The 18,291-nt window shown below is 43.1% G+C and overlaps 1 protein-coding gene across 3 annotated transcripts in view; it reads left to right on the top strand.

The window, feature by feature from the left end:
- CAB39 (calcium binding protein 39) overlaps positions 1-17,810 on the top strand; it is a 91,521-nt gene extending 73,711 nt beyond the window's left edge. For all 3 annotated transcript variants that reach the window (XM_057503445.1, XM_036912812.2, XM_036912802.2), the window contains 5 exons: positions 1,195-1,363; positions 8,073-8,132; positions 11,514-11,579; positions 14,512-14,655; positions 15,222-17,810. In XM_057503445.1, coding sequence (XP_057359428.1) covers positions 1,195-1,363; positions 8,073-8,132; positions 11,514-11,579; positions 14,512-14,655; positions 15,222-15,410 — 628 coding nt within the window. In that variant the 3' untranslated portion in view covers positions 15,411-17,810. The remainder of the gene's footprint in view (positions 1-1,194; positions 1,364-8,072; positions 8,133-11,513; positions 11,580-14,511; positions 14,656-15,221) is intronic.
- The last annotated feature ends 481 nt before the right edge of the window (positions 17,811-18,291 follow it).

Below are 18,291 nucleotides of genomic sequence, written 5' to 3'. Positions count from 1 at the left end.
TGGAAGGAGATGAGATTTGATTTTAGACCTGTACAGCTTCTGGTAGACATTTAACCAAAGTTGTCCAGAGGCAACAGAAAATGCCTAACCATAGTTCCAGAGTAGACCTGGACAGGGGAGATTCAGGAGCCATGGTGTGAGCCATGAGGTTGTACTGGGGTGCACCAGCAGCCTGGAGACAACAGAAGACAGGCCCCAGCAGGGCAAGAAATAGGAACAGATGGGGAGAAAGGAGAACTGGGAGATTTTTTTTTCTAAAATTTTTAAAAAAGAGATGCAGAGCTCGGCACTGTGAGGACACAAAAGAGTAGAATTTATGTTAATAAGGAAAGACCATTTGTTTTAGCCAAGAAGAGATCTTTGCTTGGGGTGCGTTGGGAATTGGCATTTGTTTGCAGGAACCTAGAGGGAGACTGAGTGTTGGGAAAGACCGAACACCAGTGCATGCAGCGTAAGAGGAAGTGGACGGGAGTGCAGTGCTTCTGAGTAAGACGGCAGAGTGCAGTCCTAGAGGCTTGGTGCACATCGCAAGGGTAGAGGCTGCTGGGCTGACAGGGAAACAGGCTTTCATTTGATCACAGGGAAGGAAGAGTCGGATTACGGCGAGATGGGGGCGGAGGAAAGCTGTGTGCCCAGAACTGAGAATGCAGTCCATCTCCTGTGCTCGCCGCAGGGGTCCCTCCTGGAGCGCTCCGTGACAAGGCACTTGTACTGTCCTTGGAACCAGGCTTTCAACTTCATAGGAGTCGTGTGTTGCCAAGAATCCTGAAAGTACTGTTTTGAGTGTAGAATTGAAGCAACAAAGTATAAATGCTGTATACTTGGTAGACCTATTTAGACACTATAAATTTGGGAAACTTTCATACTCAGTTTTGGTTTTTCTGAAGTGTTGAGAGTGCCACATGTAAAAGTAACCCCTATTTAGAGGTATGACCCTAAATATTCTCTTTAAAATTTTTTAGCATAAATAATGACTTTTTATTCATAAGATCACTGTTGTGGCTGTTAGTTTTCTTTGGGTTCAAGCAGTCATCACCAATTAATGTATATATGTGCCCTGTAGAGTAAATTCACCTGGGTATACGTTCTACTCTGGTCACTTAGGACACACCTGAAACTTCCTGTTCTAAAATTGAACTCTTCAGTGTTGGAGCTGTTGCAATCATGTTTGGTTTTTGTTTTTTCTTTTTGCAGATATGAATCTCCAGAAATAGCTCTAAATTGTGGAATAATGTTAAGAGAATGCATCAGACATGAACCACTTGCAAAAATCATTTTGTGGTCAGAACAGTTTTATGATTTCTTCAGATATGTCGAAATGTCAACATTTGACATAGCTTCAGATGCATTTGCCACATTCAAGGTAACATAAAAACTGTAGATTTCTGAATATACTTGCAAGTCAGATTAACAGTTGTACTGTTTTTCCTTAAGTCTGTCTACCCTCCAAAACTATACATGGCTGCCCTCTAGTGGGAATAGGGAAGATATATTTTATATGTGTGTGTGTGATTTAGCAGTACAGTCACAGCTTAAAAAGGGTGGAAGAGTTAGAGTGTAAAATCTGCCTAGGTTCTGTATGGTCAAAAGTAGACTTTTCTGTTAGATTACCTAGTAAGTGTGGTATATATATACAAAGTACATCTAACAGCCAGGTTTCCACCTGTGGGCTGCACTATAGCAGCTTCTTTGGTTAAGCACCAGATGCAGTAGTTAACTTCGGCAGATGCAGGACCACGTTCATTTGGAATATTCACATCTTTAAATACTAGAACCACATCCAGGACAGAGATTTCCCCATTGTGGGCAGGCCCAAGGGAGCAGTGTCCTTAGACTCCCAACTGATGCTCATGCCAGCACATGTTTATTAAATGCCAGGAGGCTGGGGTGTGCTGGCAGAATCACCTGCCCTATTCAAATTACTGCCTATCCTCCCGGTCTACTTTATCTCCCTATTGTATATATTTGCATAGATTAGATACATACATGATATACTGTACAACATGCACATTTTTGTTTTGGATTGCAAAGTTCTCTGCTGTTTAGGGTGTATCAGTAAAGCAATCATCGTTATTGGTGTTTTTCACAATGAGAGCAAGCCTCTATGTTATATTCCTGTGCGTAAAATGTCTGGCCTCGTAAGTAAATATTTACAACTATGATTTTAATATAATCTGAATTTACAGTACTAACCTGCAGACTACTGTGCTCAGACACTTACAGTGAGAAGTAGCCCATTTTCTTGTGAGGGTTCAGTTTTATGATTGTAAAGAGCCCCCAAGATGATGAACACACACCTTGGTCTCTGGGTAAAACATGTCCCTCAGAATGAATGAACACCTTTCAAATGGGAAGAAAGCCTGGGGACCCTGCCATTAAGGTTTCACACTGAGTGAGAATAAGGTAATAGTGTGAGAGGTGCCTAGGACTGATTTTCCTGGAACCATAAAGAGGATGTTAGAAGCCTTAGGTAAGACCTCAGAAGGTTAGTATACAAAGCAAAATGAGATAAATTTGAGATGATACTGTAGATGGTAAATATAATGTCTCAGGTAGCACCACACTGTGGGTTAGAACCATGATTGGGGTCTGTTGATGGAAGGGAATGCTCCATTCAAAAGCAGCAGACCTCTTATGAAGGGAGGTGTGATAGTGCCATGTGTCAAGAAGAGATACTCCTGTGTGGAAAGAAGGCTGTGAGCTGGGGAGCAGGGCGGTATGGGCACAGGAGAGGGCCAGCAGGAGTAGGGCAGAGTGCATGGGAGCTAGGATTCTAAGGATGAGCTGTAGAAGAGAGAGCATGGAGAGGCTGGCTTAGATACGGTATCTCAGCTGGTCCTGACTACACAGAAAGGGGAGAGCTAGTTACAGAGGCCTGTGAACAGAGAACTGCCGCAGAAACGAAATGAAGTAGAGCTCAAACCAGCACGGTGTATGGGAGAGAGGCACAGACCTGTCAGATGGAAGCTACCACAGTTCTCCCTAGAAGCCTCCGGCCATGGCAAGAAGAAAGGTGGGCAGAGAGAATCTCCTAGCTTCATGCCAAGGTGCTGGCGAGGACGGAGGGCGGACGACTGCTCTCCTGGTTTGCTGGTGTCCTCTTTGGAGGGAATATATTTATAATAGAAAAGGAGAAGCGGTCCAAGGGTCATGCTCTCCTTTCAGAATGTGACCACAGCTACTGCCCCAGAAGAGCACTCTGCACACGAAAACTTGCCAACAAATGCTGCTCATCCATAAGCCAGATTTAAAGATGCTGAACAGGGACTGTCTCAAAGGAAATTAACATTGCCTGATTGACAGCTGGAATGAATGGGCGCTTGGAGAGAAATTCAGGGGCCAGAAACTTCTTTATGACTTTTTTGGTTGGGCAGGGGGAGGAATTCAGGAGATGGAGAAGGGGGATCAGAAGGCCAAAAATTTATTTCCAATTTTCCAGAGTTAAAGAAAGTAGATTCCCCAGAGAGGCTGGTGGAACTTGGAGCTTGATGTTATACCTGTGTGAGGTTCTAGAAAGTATTTCATAAGAGATGATTTCTGAGCATTTGGAAAGGAAACCGTGTACCCAGAGCCAGCATGGATTCACTAAGAGTAAGTTCAGTCATACTAATCTCATAGATGCTAGTAGATCAGGGGCTAAGGGCATGGCTGCCTGGGTTCGGTTCCCAGCTCTGCTGCTGATTTAACCTCAGTCTCTTCATCTGTTAAAATGGAGGTAATACCCACATGTCAGAGTTACTGTGCTGTGCGCAATATGTATGCAGTAAACAGTAGCTGTAAAAAAAGCCATATTCCTTTATAACAATGAGGATTTATACTAGACGTTGAATAATTGGACAGATCTATTTTCATGGAAACAATGGAAAGATAGGAACTAGATGGAGTTTCACTGTACTGATTCACAACTAACTGAATGCTGTGTCCAAAAGGTGCTAGAAAATGGATTTCCATCACCCTGGCAAGAAATTGCTAGTGGATTTCCACTGGGCCTTGTCTCCACTCAGCCCAGTTGAACATTTTTATTAATGACATAGATAATGGCTGACAGGGCATACTTACCAAATGTGTAGATGACAGTTGTGAAGGGAGAGAACAGACGACAACAATCCTAAAACAAGGCTTCCCAGAGATCTGGAGAAGCCAGAGCACAACAGGCTGAAATTTGATTATAGGCAACGGAGGCCGTCCACTTGAGGACCCAACTCCCTTGAATATGGGATGTTGAAATAAGGCATCATGATAAGAAATCCTAAATGTAATAATTACTGAGTATAATAATTACTGAAATGTAGGTAATTTGATGTCATACTCAACCCTATGAAGAAAGTACTGTTACCTCCTTTATGGAAAAGGAAAGAGAAGCCTAGAAAATTGGGTAAAGTCAGACAAATGGGGGAAGTCCAAGTTTGAACCCAGGCAGTCTGACTACAGAGCCCATTCTGAGCAAACAAAATCCCGAATGTGTCCAGTAAAATAACAGTACGATGGTGCTGCCCCAAAGCCACACGTGCCCACGCGGTGTGTGACCTAAGGAGCTGCTGGTGGTCTCACCCCACTGTAAGCTTGTGAGGTAACCACACATAAATGTGTTCCATTCCAGGCGCTACACTAAGAGGCACATAGACACGTAGATGACTTTCAGAAGACAGTAGATGGTGAGGGGGACTCAGAACCTGTCATTCGAGGAGTGGTTAAAGGAACTGGACGTATTTAGCCTGCAGAAGAGAAGACTCGGTAGGGACTTGCCGTGAGAGCACTACTTGTGTTGGAAGCGGGGTCTATGGATTAAACCTGTTTCTGTCGGCTCTGACAGTTTCTGGAAAGAACCTGGGGATAGGTTTTGACTCTAGCACAGGAAGAACTTCCTAACTCTAAGAGCTCCAAAGGTGAACCACACAGTGGGAAGAATTGAGTCTCTTGTCCTTGGACATGATCAAGCAAGAAGTTGGGCCAGTGACTTGCCAAGGCCCTGTGAAAAGAAACCCTTGGTCAGCAGCGTTCCTTCAGAGAGTCCAGGGCTGTCTTGTCACATGATGTTTGGAGCCCCCAACTCATGGACCTTTTCGGAATCTTTTTTTAATACATCCCACCCTAAAAGTTGGCTGCTCAATCTGCTGGACTTGGGAGATGATACCTGACCTTTCTCCAAGTCAACACCACGGCCTTGGAAATACTGGAATCTAGACAGGTGGGAAATCAAAAGTCCCGTTCTTCCTCCCTGCTGCTGGCTGACCCAGCTACTCTCTGGCGTGGGACCATATGCGCCCCACAAAGGTCACAGGTCACTGACCAGGTCTGACCAGATCCTGACGGTGTGACCTCTTTTCATCCTCTGTCCTGTTGGTTTCGTCCCTCACCCCAGTTTGCCCTCTCTAAAGCTCCTGGCTCTAGTCCCTTGGGTAAGGTTCCTTTTCATCTGGTAGATAGAGGCTCTGCCCAAGTCCCACCTCCTCTCTTCCCAGCCTTTTCCCCCGAGCTGGCTCTCAGTAATTGCTCCTTTCCAACTAATCGACTGATGGTTGACTGTCCCTCCAGGCCCTGGCATGGCCCTTCTTAATGAAGGCCTTTCCTCCTGTCGTGCAGTTTGGACGTGCAAAGGCCCACCTCTGCCTTTAGCTGTCTCAAGACGTTCCTCTTAGTTTCTCTTCCCCCAAGGCCATTGAGACTTGACTCCTAGATTAGCGGTGGTTTCCCAGGTTCCTTGGTCTCTTCAACAAGATAACAAATAGAATCTCCCCTAGATGGGGAGAGGTTGGAGGCTTCCCCTTTTACTATGAGCCTCCTGCTCCTAATTCAGATCTATTCGTCAGAGTCACCTTACTGAAATTTTAAGTAGAAATCTGTTTAGCACCTTTGCTTTTTAAAGCACTACTTTCTACCTGCCTGCTTCTGAGACTTCAGCCCCAGTTGAGAGCCCCTCCCTTGTTGTTCTCTTCCGTCAGATTGTAACAGAACAGTGAGCACTGGGTCCTTGAGCTGTACTTGCTCACAGCGGCCACCAGAATGATTTAGCCACAAAAAAGTGTAAGTGACACTCAGTCTCACATGGATCCTGACACAGAAACACCTAATTTGCTGACTCATTTGTCCATTCTGCAAGTCTCTGGGTACCTCTTCCTGTGTCAGGCACTGTTCTTCAGATTCTGGGGTTCAGGAGTGAACTGTGTAGACAAACCCCTGCTTTGAGGCACCTACACAGGGAGCCCACTGTAAACAGACCACAGCAGCACGTTAAAAGGCAGGCAGGAACTTGAAGAAGCGTGCTTAATAGAATCCCTTAAGGTTCTCATGTTCCCCTCTCCCTGACATGTGACCCCACGGGTCAATACAGTTCACTCAGGTTCTGTAGACTCTCCTACCTCTGCCCTCTTCTCTTTCCCCATATGGGGAAGCCCGACCACATTTCCTTCCAGATTCTTGAAGGTATTCAAAATAAACCTCCAAATTTTCTAATTCTGCTTGTTTAATCCCCAAGGGGGATTTGGAAAAAAAATGGATAGGTCTTTCCTGGGTATACCATACATACCCTATCCAGCAGTTTGAACACCTGTAAATCTTTGGGGTGGAGTTGGAAGCCTTCTTGAAAGCATACTTTGTAGGTTGCTTAATGTGGTGTTTTCCCCACACATGTTCCCTGATACAGTTGGTTCATTCATTTATTTGTTAAATATTAAGCTCTTACTATGTGCTAGGCACTGCATGGGTGCTGGGGATTCAAAGATTAGTAAAAACAGACATGACCCTCATATTTATAGAATTCATATAGAATTCATGAGAGATCTTAGTCAGATGATCTTACAGATGAAAAGTCATAGCTGTGACCAGCTTTGGTGCTGGTGACCAGTTGGGGAGGGTTCCCTGCGGCAGGGATGTTTGAGTCAAGGCCCACAGGTAGCAGGTGGCTGAGCTGAGGGCAAAGCCTGTATGCGGAAGGCCTTTGGGGCAGAACGTTCATGAACTAGGCAACAAAACCTCCCTTTTGCCAACAAAAGCAGGATCTCTTGAGACCTGGTGGATCCTGTGAGTGACTCAGAGCTGTAGCACTTCCCACATTTGTTCGACTTGGGAACATTTTGTAGAGCTTTTCACAGGACCAGTATTACACTTGGACATACTTCAGAAAGCACTAGTTAATTGTGACCTGAGTTAACTCAAATACGTACAGCAAAGAAAACAAGTTAAGGAAAGTTGGTTCAAAGGAAGGGGATTATTGGCACTAACCTCTCCAGTAAGCAGCTCTGAAGGAATTTTACCATTAATTCACCAAATACTGACTGGCCGTATGTGCTCACATGTTCCCATTCTCATTCCTCCGTGGTGAGGCCAAGGCTGGTTCATTGCTAAGCTCTTGGTCCTTAAAGGCAAGGGCCCCATCTGTTTGTCTTTGTAGCTCCAGCACCTGGAACTTTACCTGGCACATAGTAGTTATTTGCTGAATGAATGATCCTTGAGGTATTTCTAGGGAAAGCCATGGGGTGAGGCATAAGCTCTATTTCATAGTAATGCAGAATTGGACTCTAGGTTATGCTAATTCTGGATTCTGCATTTTTGCAGCATTAGTCTGCTTGCTTAGGAGTTAATGTAAACATTATATTGGGGTTTTAAACAACATTTTACCTCTGCACTGTATATGAACTGGATGTAACTGAATTTAGGAGGAAGAAAATAGAGACTTCAGTACTTTTCTACTAAAAGAAATTCCTCTTTTTCCACCAGGAACAGTATTCTATTTGACGTTTTACCACAGCCACTTCCTTTTTTTTCACTTCATTTCTTCATTATTTTCTTTGAGTTTGTATTTCCATTGCCTTATATGTTTGTTTTTTAATTTTTCCTTCTAAGAGCTATAGACCTGTTACTAATGATAATCATAACAATTACAGTTTCGAATTACTGTTATTTGCTCTTACATAGAATCAACATGTTCAGTGCAATTCATGCTGAAATGTTTTTAAGTATAGTAATTTTTAACAACAGTTTTTATCAGGTATAATGGCGTGGAATGTTATAGGATTCTCCTAAAAGAACTTGAATGCCTAACAACTGTAAAAAATTATATTTTCTTTTTCTAGGATTTACTTACAAGACATAAACTGCTCAGTGCAGAATTTTTGGAGCAGCATTACGATAAAGTAAGTATATGAAATACTCTTTTCAAATAACAAACAACAAATTTTATTACTGGAAATGAAAGATTTAAGTAAATTTTGTGCCAGAAAGTTATTTTGCAGATACAGTGTTTTTAAATGGTGCTATGATCATGTCTACTGAAACGAGGTACAGAGTATATTCCTTGGTCAGAAGCAGAGTTTTTTTTTGATGACACACTGCCCTTTGCATCGTTTCTTGCTTTAGATGAGGAAAGTAAAGCACTCTGCTGCTGAAATAAACTAGTTAAGATGAAAGAGAAATTATTATCTGACTTCCTAACTTTCTCTTCCTGTCCATCAGCTGCTCACATTCCCGCTACTTACAAATGAGGGAAAGGCGGGCGACAGTTGGCTGGCAGGCTGAGGAGAGTGCTAGCCTGGAGGAGTCAGGACCCAGTTCTGCCCCTGACCTTGTGGCCGTGACCCTCAGGCGCTCTGAAGCCAGTCCTTGTGAAATGAGGACCTCGGGCTAGCCCAGGGTGGGCCCTTGCAGCCTGAGTCAGTGCCAAACTGCCTGGTCCTAGAACCCCTCACAGAGGTCTGTAAACAAGTCCGAGTCCTCCAGGACCTAACTGCCCTTGATCCTCACAGCAGCCCCCAGGCCCGAGTATCGGATGTGCTCCTCCACCGCGAGCCAGCTCTGCTGTCCACGGCACCCATAAGCACATCCTCATGCCTTGGCTTTAATTTTCATGTTGTCCGAAATCCAGTGGGTGGGTACCCTTGGGGAGGTGATGGAGACAGTGATCCATGTAAATTCACTCTCTGCCCCCTGAGACTTGGCTCAGGCTGTCCCTCTTGCACTAGTCACTTGAGGTTTTGAAATCCTGGGTGTTACTAATTCTCCATTGTTCACTTTGCTGTTCAACTAAATTATAAGATTCTTGGAGGAAGAATATATGTTTCCTAATTCTTTTGTGTTCCTTTTTCCCAGTCTTCCCCTGCCCACTCCCAGTAACATCATAACACATGCTGAATACAAAGTCCCTCATAGATAGCCTCTTAAGTGGCTTAAACATTGCAGGTCACTTAACTTTGGATTTGGATGTGGGTGTGTTTTCTTTTTGTGTGTTTGTTGTTTTAAAGTGGCAGCACAGCCATTTCATCAGTGCCTTTTTAGAGTAGTTAGAAGTCTGGGCTTTGGCACCAGGCAACCTGGAGTCTGGCTTCAAGCCCCAGCCCCACCATCAGTTTGAACAGCTGCCTTCATTCCCCCCCTATGTGCCTTTAGGATTGTTAGCCCTAAAACAAAGTCATAATCACACCTTCACAATTGTTGCCAGTCGTGAGGATTAAATAAGACTGTGGGCCGGGTGCCTGACAGGGGCCTGGAATACAGTAGGCATTTAATAAACAATAGCTATGTTACTTTTATCACCACATGGTCCCAAAGATGTTTTTAATTTAACATATCAGTATCTTAATTTAAAACCTACCAAAGATACAAACTAATTTTTGAAAAATTTACTACAGGCAGTGACATCACTTTAATTTTGCAATAAAATATTTTCCTTCATGTAATTAATGGATGATGTTGGCTAACAGGACTTCAGAAAAATTTATGTGAAGCAACTAACAAATATATATACAGTACGGTCAGATCTGAGAAAGGGACAAGGGGGGATATATGGGTAATTTAAATTAAGCCAGGGCTGAGTTTTACACAGAAATACATACAGCTTCCTAATAAAGCATACAGGGCAACAAAATTGAGAGATCACAATATCTGAAAAGCAAAACATGCTGTTGCTCAAAAGAAACAGCTTTTCCTAACACTGGAACCTGTAACAGATTCTTCCTCATGGCATTATTAACGGAGAATTAAACTTCAGTGTCACGTAGTGGATGCAGTCCGCAGGGTGACTGCAGTAAGTCTGTCCCCGTCGCATGCTCCTGACGCAGGGGTAGAGCCTGACATGCCCGGGGGAGCACAGGGACTACAGGTCTACCCTTCTCAGGCGGTTCCCATGAGAACAGTTTCTTCCACCCAGGCTCATCCCAAGAATTGTGCAGTCAGAAAATCTTAACTTGCCTTTTCTGTCAGTAACTCAAGCTGGGCATATTCTGTGTTGTTAATAAAGGCAGATTCAGTTGTGTGGATCATCGCTTTGAGGATCATTTGAGAAGGTAGGGCTTGCCTGCATTCTAAATAGAATGCCATCCCACCTCTGCCTAGACGTAAGCAAAACAAGTAATGCATAGGCAGTTCTGGGTTAGCTCCAAACCAGGGGCCAGATGGTAGGTCCCGGAGGTTTCATGGCCACACAGTCTTGGTCAGCTGTCCAGTCTGCTGCAGTGCAGAGCAGCCACAAACGGTGCATAAGCGAATTTATTTACAGCACATGAATGAGCGTAGCTGTGTTCCAACAAAACCTCGTCTGTGCAGACAGGCAGCAGGCTGGATTCGGCCCATGAGCTGTAGTTGCTGACCCTTGCTCTAAAGCACAGTTGAGTGGCTGATGAGGACCCATCATAAAGCATGGGCACAGATCACAAGGCAGCGTCCTCTGCCCCCCGCCACATCCCGTGAACACTCTCCTGAAGCACCGATGCCCAGCACAGTGGTACTCGGACTGCAACATTTTGGAACTTTAAAAACCTATCCATAATTAAAAAGAACAAATATATGTCTGTCATCATATGTGTGTGTGTGTCTTAAAGCTAACTGGCTTCTGTCCTAACTTTTGGAAGTCTGGCCTTGGCCCCTGCATGTCCTTCATTTCTATTTCCTGCTTCCCTGCTTTAATCCAGCTTCTCCTCACCATTCCAGTGACACTATCTTATAAGTCCGGTGCAGGCTTGTCAGTTCTTAAATCGGTACCATTTTGCGTTCTCCGGGTCTTCCTTCATACTGTGTCCTTTTTTCATCCCAAAAAATGTCTCTTCTCCCCATTTCTCACTAAAATCCTTCCCATTATTCCAGTTTGAGCCCAAGTCCTACCTTCTCTAGAGCATCTGCCTGCTTAACAGTGCTGGATTTCTCTTCTAGTCACTTTCTCTTCTTGCTGACCCTTTGAAAGAATAGGTAACTTTTCTCTTTGTAGTTGTGCTTGGGCTAGTTAAGTTGTGAAAAATCTGGATTTTCTAATCTAACACCAAAAGACGAGAGCTGAGTCAACCCCTGTAAACAGTGGGGGAATGTGAGTCATGTTTTGTGCACAGGGAATCTGGATGACAGGAGAGGACGGGATGCCAGCTGCCCGCGGGCCTGGCCAGAGCCCGGAGCCCTCTTCACGGAGGCGACAGCCGCCCCTCCCGCGGGAGGAGGCAGGCGTGGCAGCAGCTGGCTTTGGTGGTGGTAGACGTTTATTCTCTACCGATCTTTAAAAAAATAACCCTGATACATATTTTCATGTCTTTTAGTTCTTCAGTGAATATGAGAAGTTACTTCATTCAGAAAATTATGTGACGAAAAGACAGTCACTCAAGGTATGACGGATTATTTATTTTACGTAGTTTTTTTCTCTTCACCCTGTATTTGAAATTTGTATTTGGGGAAAGGGAGATATGCTGGGATAATAAATGAGACCTTTGGGGACAAATGTACTTACCCATGGTCCAGGTTTTTGTGGAACAGAATGGAGCTGCATAGTGTCCATGCGGGACACCTGCCCACCTCCTTGTAAGTTAGAGATACCAACGTGCAAGATGCAAGATTTTGAAAAGGACCTTCACTTTCTGTCCTAGCAATGCAGTATTTTAGAGTTTGAAACCTCTTTAAACCTTGGAATTACCTCAGCCAGGGGAAGGCACTACAGGGGGTCACGCTCCTGGCTGCTGCCCAGTGGCTTGGGCTTGCTGTGCGAAAGGAGGGGGCTGCTGGGAGCCTGACATGGTGTGGCTGCGTGTATCTAACGAGGGTATGGACAGTTCCACTTGGAACTTAAATTTAAGGTGTAAAACTCTAGAGCAGGGGTTGGCAAACTCCAGCTCATGGACCAGGTCCAGCTCACTGCCTGTTTTTGTAAATTAGGGTTTTTTTTACAGAAGTACATACATTCATTTATGTGTTGTCTATGGCCATTTTGGGCTACAACAGCAAATTCAAAGTCTAAAATATTTACTATCTGGCTCTTTACAGAAAATTTGCTGACCCCTGCTTTAGAAATTTCTTATTGCAGTTTAAAAATGCCTGTCCTTCATTCGGTCAGTAAGTGAACCTGACATGAACTGTAATTGGAATCGCAAAGGATTTGGGATGAGGGAATCACAATTCTATTTACATTTTCTTGTCAGGCCCACTTAAGTCCTGCCATGCCCAGAGCTCCTCCCATAGGCCTCCATTACTGCCCCGTGCCCGCCGTGGGGCTTCGCTCTCGAAGACCTTCCTGTTCTGTGGAAATTGACTGCAGGACATCAGGAGCATTGTTACACTTTGTGTCCTTTGATAAAAACACTCTCTACCATGCAAATTTCCAAAAGAATCTTTTCCATCTGGCCAGGTACTTCCTCCTTTCCCCTTAAGGTTGTAACTCCTACAATCAGGGACCAGAAATAGCGTGATAGCCATGGTGTGGAAAGGGTTGCCACTGAAAAGGTCCCTCACACTCCCTGCGGTTGTGGGGGCCTTGCCTCCCAGCCTTCCCATAGTCCAGTCGGGGTCCTTAACCTGAGCCTCCACCCCAGTTATGCTGGCTGCATGATCACTGGTGATCTGATTGCTGAAAAGAACCCTTTTATTTGTGGGGGTTGGTGCAGGGCTTCTGGCAGTCGTTTAGGGAATTTTTCCTTCATGTATCAGTGTAATAAAGTGTAGGTTTCCTCGATCCTCCGCTCAGCCAAGTGGTCCTGTGCCAGGAGCCTCTCCTTGTCCAGGGCCTGGGCGTCCTGTTCTCAGCAGTCACACGCATGTGAGTAGCTGGGTGGAGTCAGTGTCTCTCAAGGCCAAGGAGGCCAGAAAGGACCGCCTACCATAGTAGCTTCCTGGGCTAATAACTCTTCATGGGGAAATCAATAGACTTTAGCCAAATTCTGAATTGGACTGCTTAGATAAAGAGAAAGGCTTTCAAGACCTTTCTGCAACCTCAGAATTACCAACATGAAAAGGGAGGTAAAGAGTGCCATTTGGGAAACCTTAGTAATGGAGACCCCGAAGTCTTTCACCTCTTGTAACGTGATAGCTCACAAATACTGAGGACCAGTGGTACTTTACAAGTGGATTTTAATTGTACTCTCCTTTCTGTAGCCACATTGGCATTTATTTATTTATTCTTATACTTACTTTACCAGCAAATTATATTCCCGGTGTAACACCTCAAATTTTTAAATTTTTATGTCCAAAGAAGTTAAAAAAATTGCCAGTCATCATTCTCCAGGTAACCAAACCATAATGAGCCCTTTCATTCTTTTTTGGGTTTCTGTGATAGAAAATGAATGGCAATAAAGCTATAAACCTTCACATACTTAACTACTGAGTCTTCGTAAGAGTAGATGCTGATTGTTTCTTTCCTTGAAACCTGTGGATTTTGTGATTCAGATTGATATGAAGCCTGTCTGAGCTCTTGAGTTCTTCCTATAAATTCTTGATAAATCCTGAATAGAATAGATTTATTTTCCTGCACATCAGCTTATTTTTTCTTTAATGTGAGATCAGTTATCTGGAGACTTCAAGTTATCTAGCACATTGCCAGGAGCCCAGAAAGGAGCTGGCAAAGGATGTTACATCACAGTGAGGTGGTTCATGCACCTCCTTTCCTTGGGCCTTGCGCCACGTCTCCCCTTAGAGTTGGGTCTAACATGTTTTACATCTATTCACACCTTCATCCCTCACACACAGTCATGAGACATAGGTACTGTTATCCACCCGTATCCACCCGTTATACACATGATGAAACTGAGGCACAGAGAAGTAAAGTAACATGCTCAAGGCTAATAGCTCACAAGGAACAGGGGGGCAGGATTCGAACACGGGTGTTCTGGTGCCAGGCACAGGCTCCCCACGGCTCTGTCTGCCCACAAGGACTGCAGCTGGGCTCCTCACCCACTCAGGTTATGCCACCTGCACACAAGCCCTTGACTCGAAGTTGGCACACTGACAGCATAGCGAGGTTAATGTAAACGCATATCTAAAGAGTTGCCCTGACGGTCTCAGATTCTGGGCCAAATATGCTTTGAATGTCCTCTTCAGAGAACAGTGTCAGACCCACTGTAAGTTTAATCCCTAAGAGGAAAGGTGGGTGTTCCAGTGGCAGACGGGGGACCCGCGACAGCTTTCAGGTCATCACTGGGTCTAGTTCATCAGTCTTTTGAGGGCCTGCTAATATTCTATGCTTAATAATAATGATTATCAAACAAATTATTTTTTAAACTTTGTTTTACTTCACATCTCAATGTAAGCGTAATTGTTTAAATGTCTTCACAGCTTCTCGGTGAGCTACTATTAGACAGACACAACTTCACAATTATGACAAAATACATCAGTAAGCCTGAGAACCTCAAATTAATGATGAACCTCCTACGAGACAAGAGTCGTAACATTCAGTTTGAGGCCTTTCATGTTTTTAAGGTAGGATACTAAAATCTTAAAGATTATTTTCCTCTAGAGTTGTTAGTCTCATTCCATTTACCAGTTACCAAAATGCTATTGGCTTCATTTTGGTAATCTGCACAATACAGTTCAGTCAACTTTGATATTTGTGTACTACAACATAGAGACAAAAATTTGGATAAAAGTTTATTTACAGAAGAATGTCATTTATCTTTGTCAAAAAAGATAATCACAAAGGGTAATCTATTTCTTAAAAGGTTTTTGTACTTAAAATTCATTCTGACGTCTGTGCCCAGAAATAATTTCTGCCCATTTTATTCTAAAATTAAGGTCTATGTTTAATACCACTACTTAGTTTCAGAGCATGAATGAATATGTCATTCTTTTTGTGCTGAAACACGTAATTCATTTTTCCCTCAAAATTGTAAAGTAGGTCTTCCAAAGCAAAGCCCTCCCGTCTGCTGTGCAGGCTCTGCCTGCATCCGGGGAAGCCCTGGATGCGGCGCGTGTGCCCTGCTCCCTGCGGCGCGGCCTGTCTGGGTCTTGTTCTTCCCGGGGACTGATGGTGCTTTCTCCCCACACAGGTGTTTGTAGCCAATCCCAACAAGACGCAGCCTATCCTAGACATCCTCCTCAAGAATCAGACCAAGCTCATAGAGTTCCTCAGCAAGTTCCAGAACGACAGGACCGAGGACGAACAGTTTAACGATGAGAAGACCTATTTAGTTAAACAGATCAGGGATTTGAAGAGACCAGCTCAGCAAGAAGCCTAATTTCCAATAAACATCTACAATATTAAATCCAAATTCAGCATTTGCTGTTAGCTATTAAGCATCAGGCACTCTTATCGATTCATGAGGAACATTACCGCTAACCTGCTGTTAAGTGAACGGTTTTCCATTTTACCTTTTTTGTTTTTTAGTCCAAGTCGGAGAACGTAGCTGCTGCTTTCTTGCACACTAGAGCACACATGGACTTTCTCTTGATCTTTGTGTCATTTCAGAATTGAAAGACTCCGTTTGCTATAGGAGTTTTGAACATGGCTAGTTTCATGAGGGCAAATGTATAGATGATAGTGTGGTTTTAGGCAAGAAGGGTGCTGATATTATCAGATTAAACCTACATGTTTGCATTTATCTTTGTTAAGATCTGAGTATGGATTCTTGGTGAGATCATACGCCTTCACTAAAGGAAGATCGTGCAGAGCTTTATTTGAAATCAGAGGGGAACTGTATCCAAGATGTGGGCTTTTTGGGTGGATAAAGTTGACATGCAACTAAATTGATACTGAAACTTAGCAACTTCTCTAAAGTGTGAAGCTTCATAAGGTCATAAGGAAAATGTATATATGCTTTTCACAGCTTTCTAGAATTTTTTTGACATTTGATTTTCTTGAGACTTGTAAACCTGGAAATGTTGAAGGGTATTTGTTAATTACTTTTTGAAGGTATTTTAAAACTAGAGCTAGCAACTACACCTTGCATTTCATTTCATTGATGCTTACAAGTTTCTTTTGTATATAATTCTTAGAATGCTCATTTCTTTTAAATGACTTAATTTGTACAGCAGAGGAATGTTATTGTATTAGTATGTAACTATTACCTAATATTGAGTTTTTGCAAAAAATGAATGCTCATATGTAATTGAAATACTTCAGATCACATGAAAGTGCTGATTTAACATTTAAGTATCACAGCATTAAAAGAAAAAAAAAGTAAACCAATCCTTTGTATTTAGTTATCTAATGGGGTGCCATCAATAGTCTGCAAGACAGACCTGGAGCTCAGTCAGCTATACTCTTCTACATAATATTGGCCTTTCTCATTGAAAATGAGTTGCGAGTTTGCCAGATCTATGAATGATACCGATTATGCTAAATTAATGCTGATTCCTTGTGTGTGTGGGAACCTCTAGAACACGTTTTCTTTCTTATAGTAAGTAATCCAGTACAATAGTTGTGAAACTGAATAATTAAAACTTCAGCGCTTCTTAGGAAGAGGAATTCCTAGTCATAGGTGTCCTATGGGGAAATTTTTTTTTTTAACGTCCTGTTCTTTAATGCTGCAAATTATCAGTATTTATAAAGTAACTGATTTTGCACCACTTTTTTGTTACTGTGACCACAGCAGAGCAACTTCTAGAATAGATCTGTGTAAAGTTACTAGAATGGTATCTGTTCATCTTAGTGATACAAAGATCACGACTGACAATTCACAAATCAGTTTGCCAGTTCAAATTCAGCATAGCTGTAGCTGATTAAGAAATTTACATAATTATTTTTTGCGAGCCTCTTTTACTGATTGAATTATTTATCAGCCAGTAAAAAGAGACTCCCAGCTGATGTCTCAGCAGGTTTTAAGACTTCTAGGAACCCCAGTTAGGAAAATAACCTCCATAAAACATAGCTGTAGTTTATCTAATTAAAAGGTCAGTCTACATTATAATTGGTTTTCCCGAGGCTGTCTTTACCAAAATCTGAATAAAATAATTCATGTTTTTCTATTGGAAATAGGGAAAGTGATCCATGATCCAAGCTCCTTGAAATGAAAATATCCAAGTTGTTGAGGAAGGCAGGTTGGCTGTGTGATGAAGCATCCCGGGTCTCCTGGTCTGGTGCTCGGTATCGGGGTTTAGTGTGAAAACAGCAGTCGCACCAAATGGAAGAAAGGTCTCCATGCCAGGATGGTTCTTAGACCCTGAAACAACAAAACACTTTCCCCTTCAGGGATGCTGTTGTGGCACCAGAGCCTCCTGTGTGGAAGATGGGGGCGGGCAGCATGTCAGAGAAAACACGGACGAGTTACTGTCGCCTTGGAATCTGGAGATGGTTGACTCTTTTTGGATTTTGGTTTTTTATCTTTTTTTTCTTTTGAAACAAAAATGTGAAAACATTCAAAGTTGGAAAGTCACACTTGAAGTTATGATTATGTAATATATACATATTACCAAAACTATTATCCTGGAAGTGGTTTCTTTTTGTGTCATAAAGGTTTAATTTCATGTCAGTTAGTTACTCAATGTGATTTTTAACCCTTTAAAAAAAAAGGTGGAGATGTATACAGTTGTTAACAATGCCATGAAAGCATTTCCTTTCTCTTGAGGAAAAGTAAATTTCTTCTCAGAATATCTGGCTGGCCCTGTAATTTAAGTTAAAATAAAATTTTGAAGAAACATCGTTGTGTGTTTTTATGATGACTCAAAGACAGTTGCATTTGTGTCACTCTGAACAGCCCCAGCTGGAGACCCACCACACAGATCCTGCCACAACCTAACCAGAAACCGTTCATACGCACGCCCCCTCCATGCCTTTTTTTCCTACTCAGGCTTTTCTTTTTGATGTCAAAAATTGAATTTTAGTGTCAGGACAGCACAGTATAGGGCTCCTGCCTTTCTCAGTGAACTAGTGTTACACCTGACTAGCATCACTTTTTAGACCCTAACAGTGGGGGAGTGAAGCCTTTCCCGTTGGTTCTGTGACCCTTTGTTATTAACACCCTAAGATAAGACTAAGGCACTTGGCAGGAGTATTCAGAAGTGCTCCCGGAGGGACAGGCCTGTCCTCCAGCTGCTGTAACCAGCAGTGTGCAGTCCCCAGCCTCAATTTTTATTTCAGCCCTTCTCGGGAAACGGGACCTGCGTTCTCTGGGTGACGGC

Source organism: Manis pentadactyla, chromosome 6 (genome assembly GCF_030020395.1).
Source record: "Manis pentadactyla isolate mManPen7 chromosome 6, mManPen7.hap1, whole genome shotgun sequence".
NCBI lineage: Eukaryota > Metazoa > Chordata > Mammalia > Pholidota > Manidae > Manis > Manis pentadactyla.
Note: the sequence above shows the minus strand (reverse complement) of the source record. Positions and strands in the feature narration are given on the sequence as shown.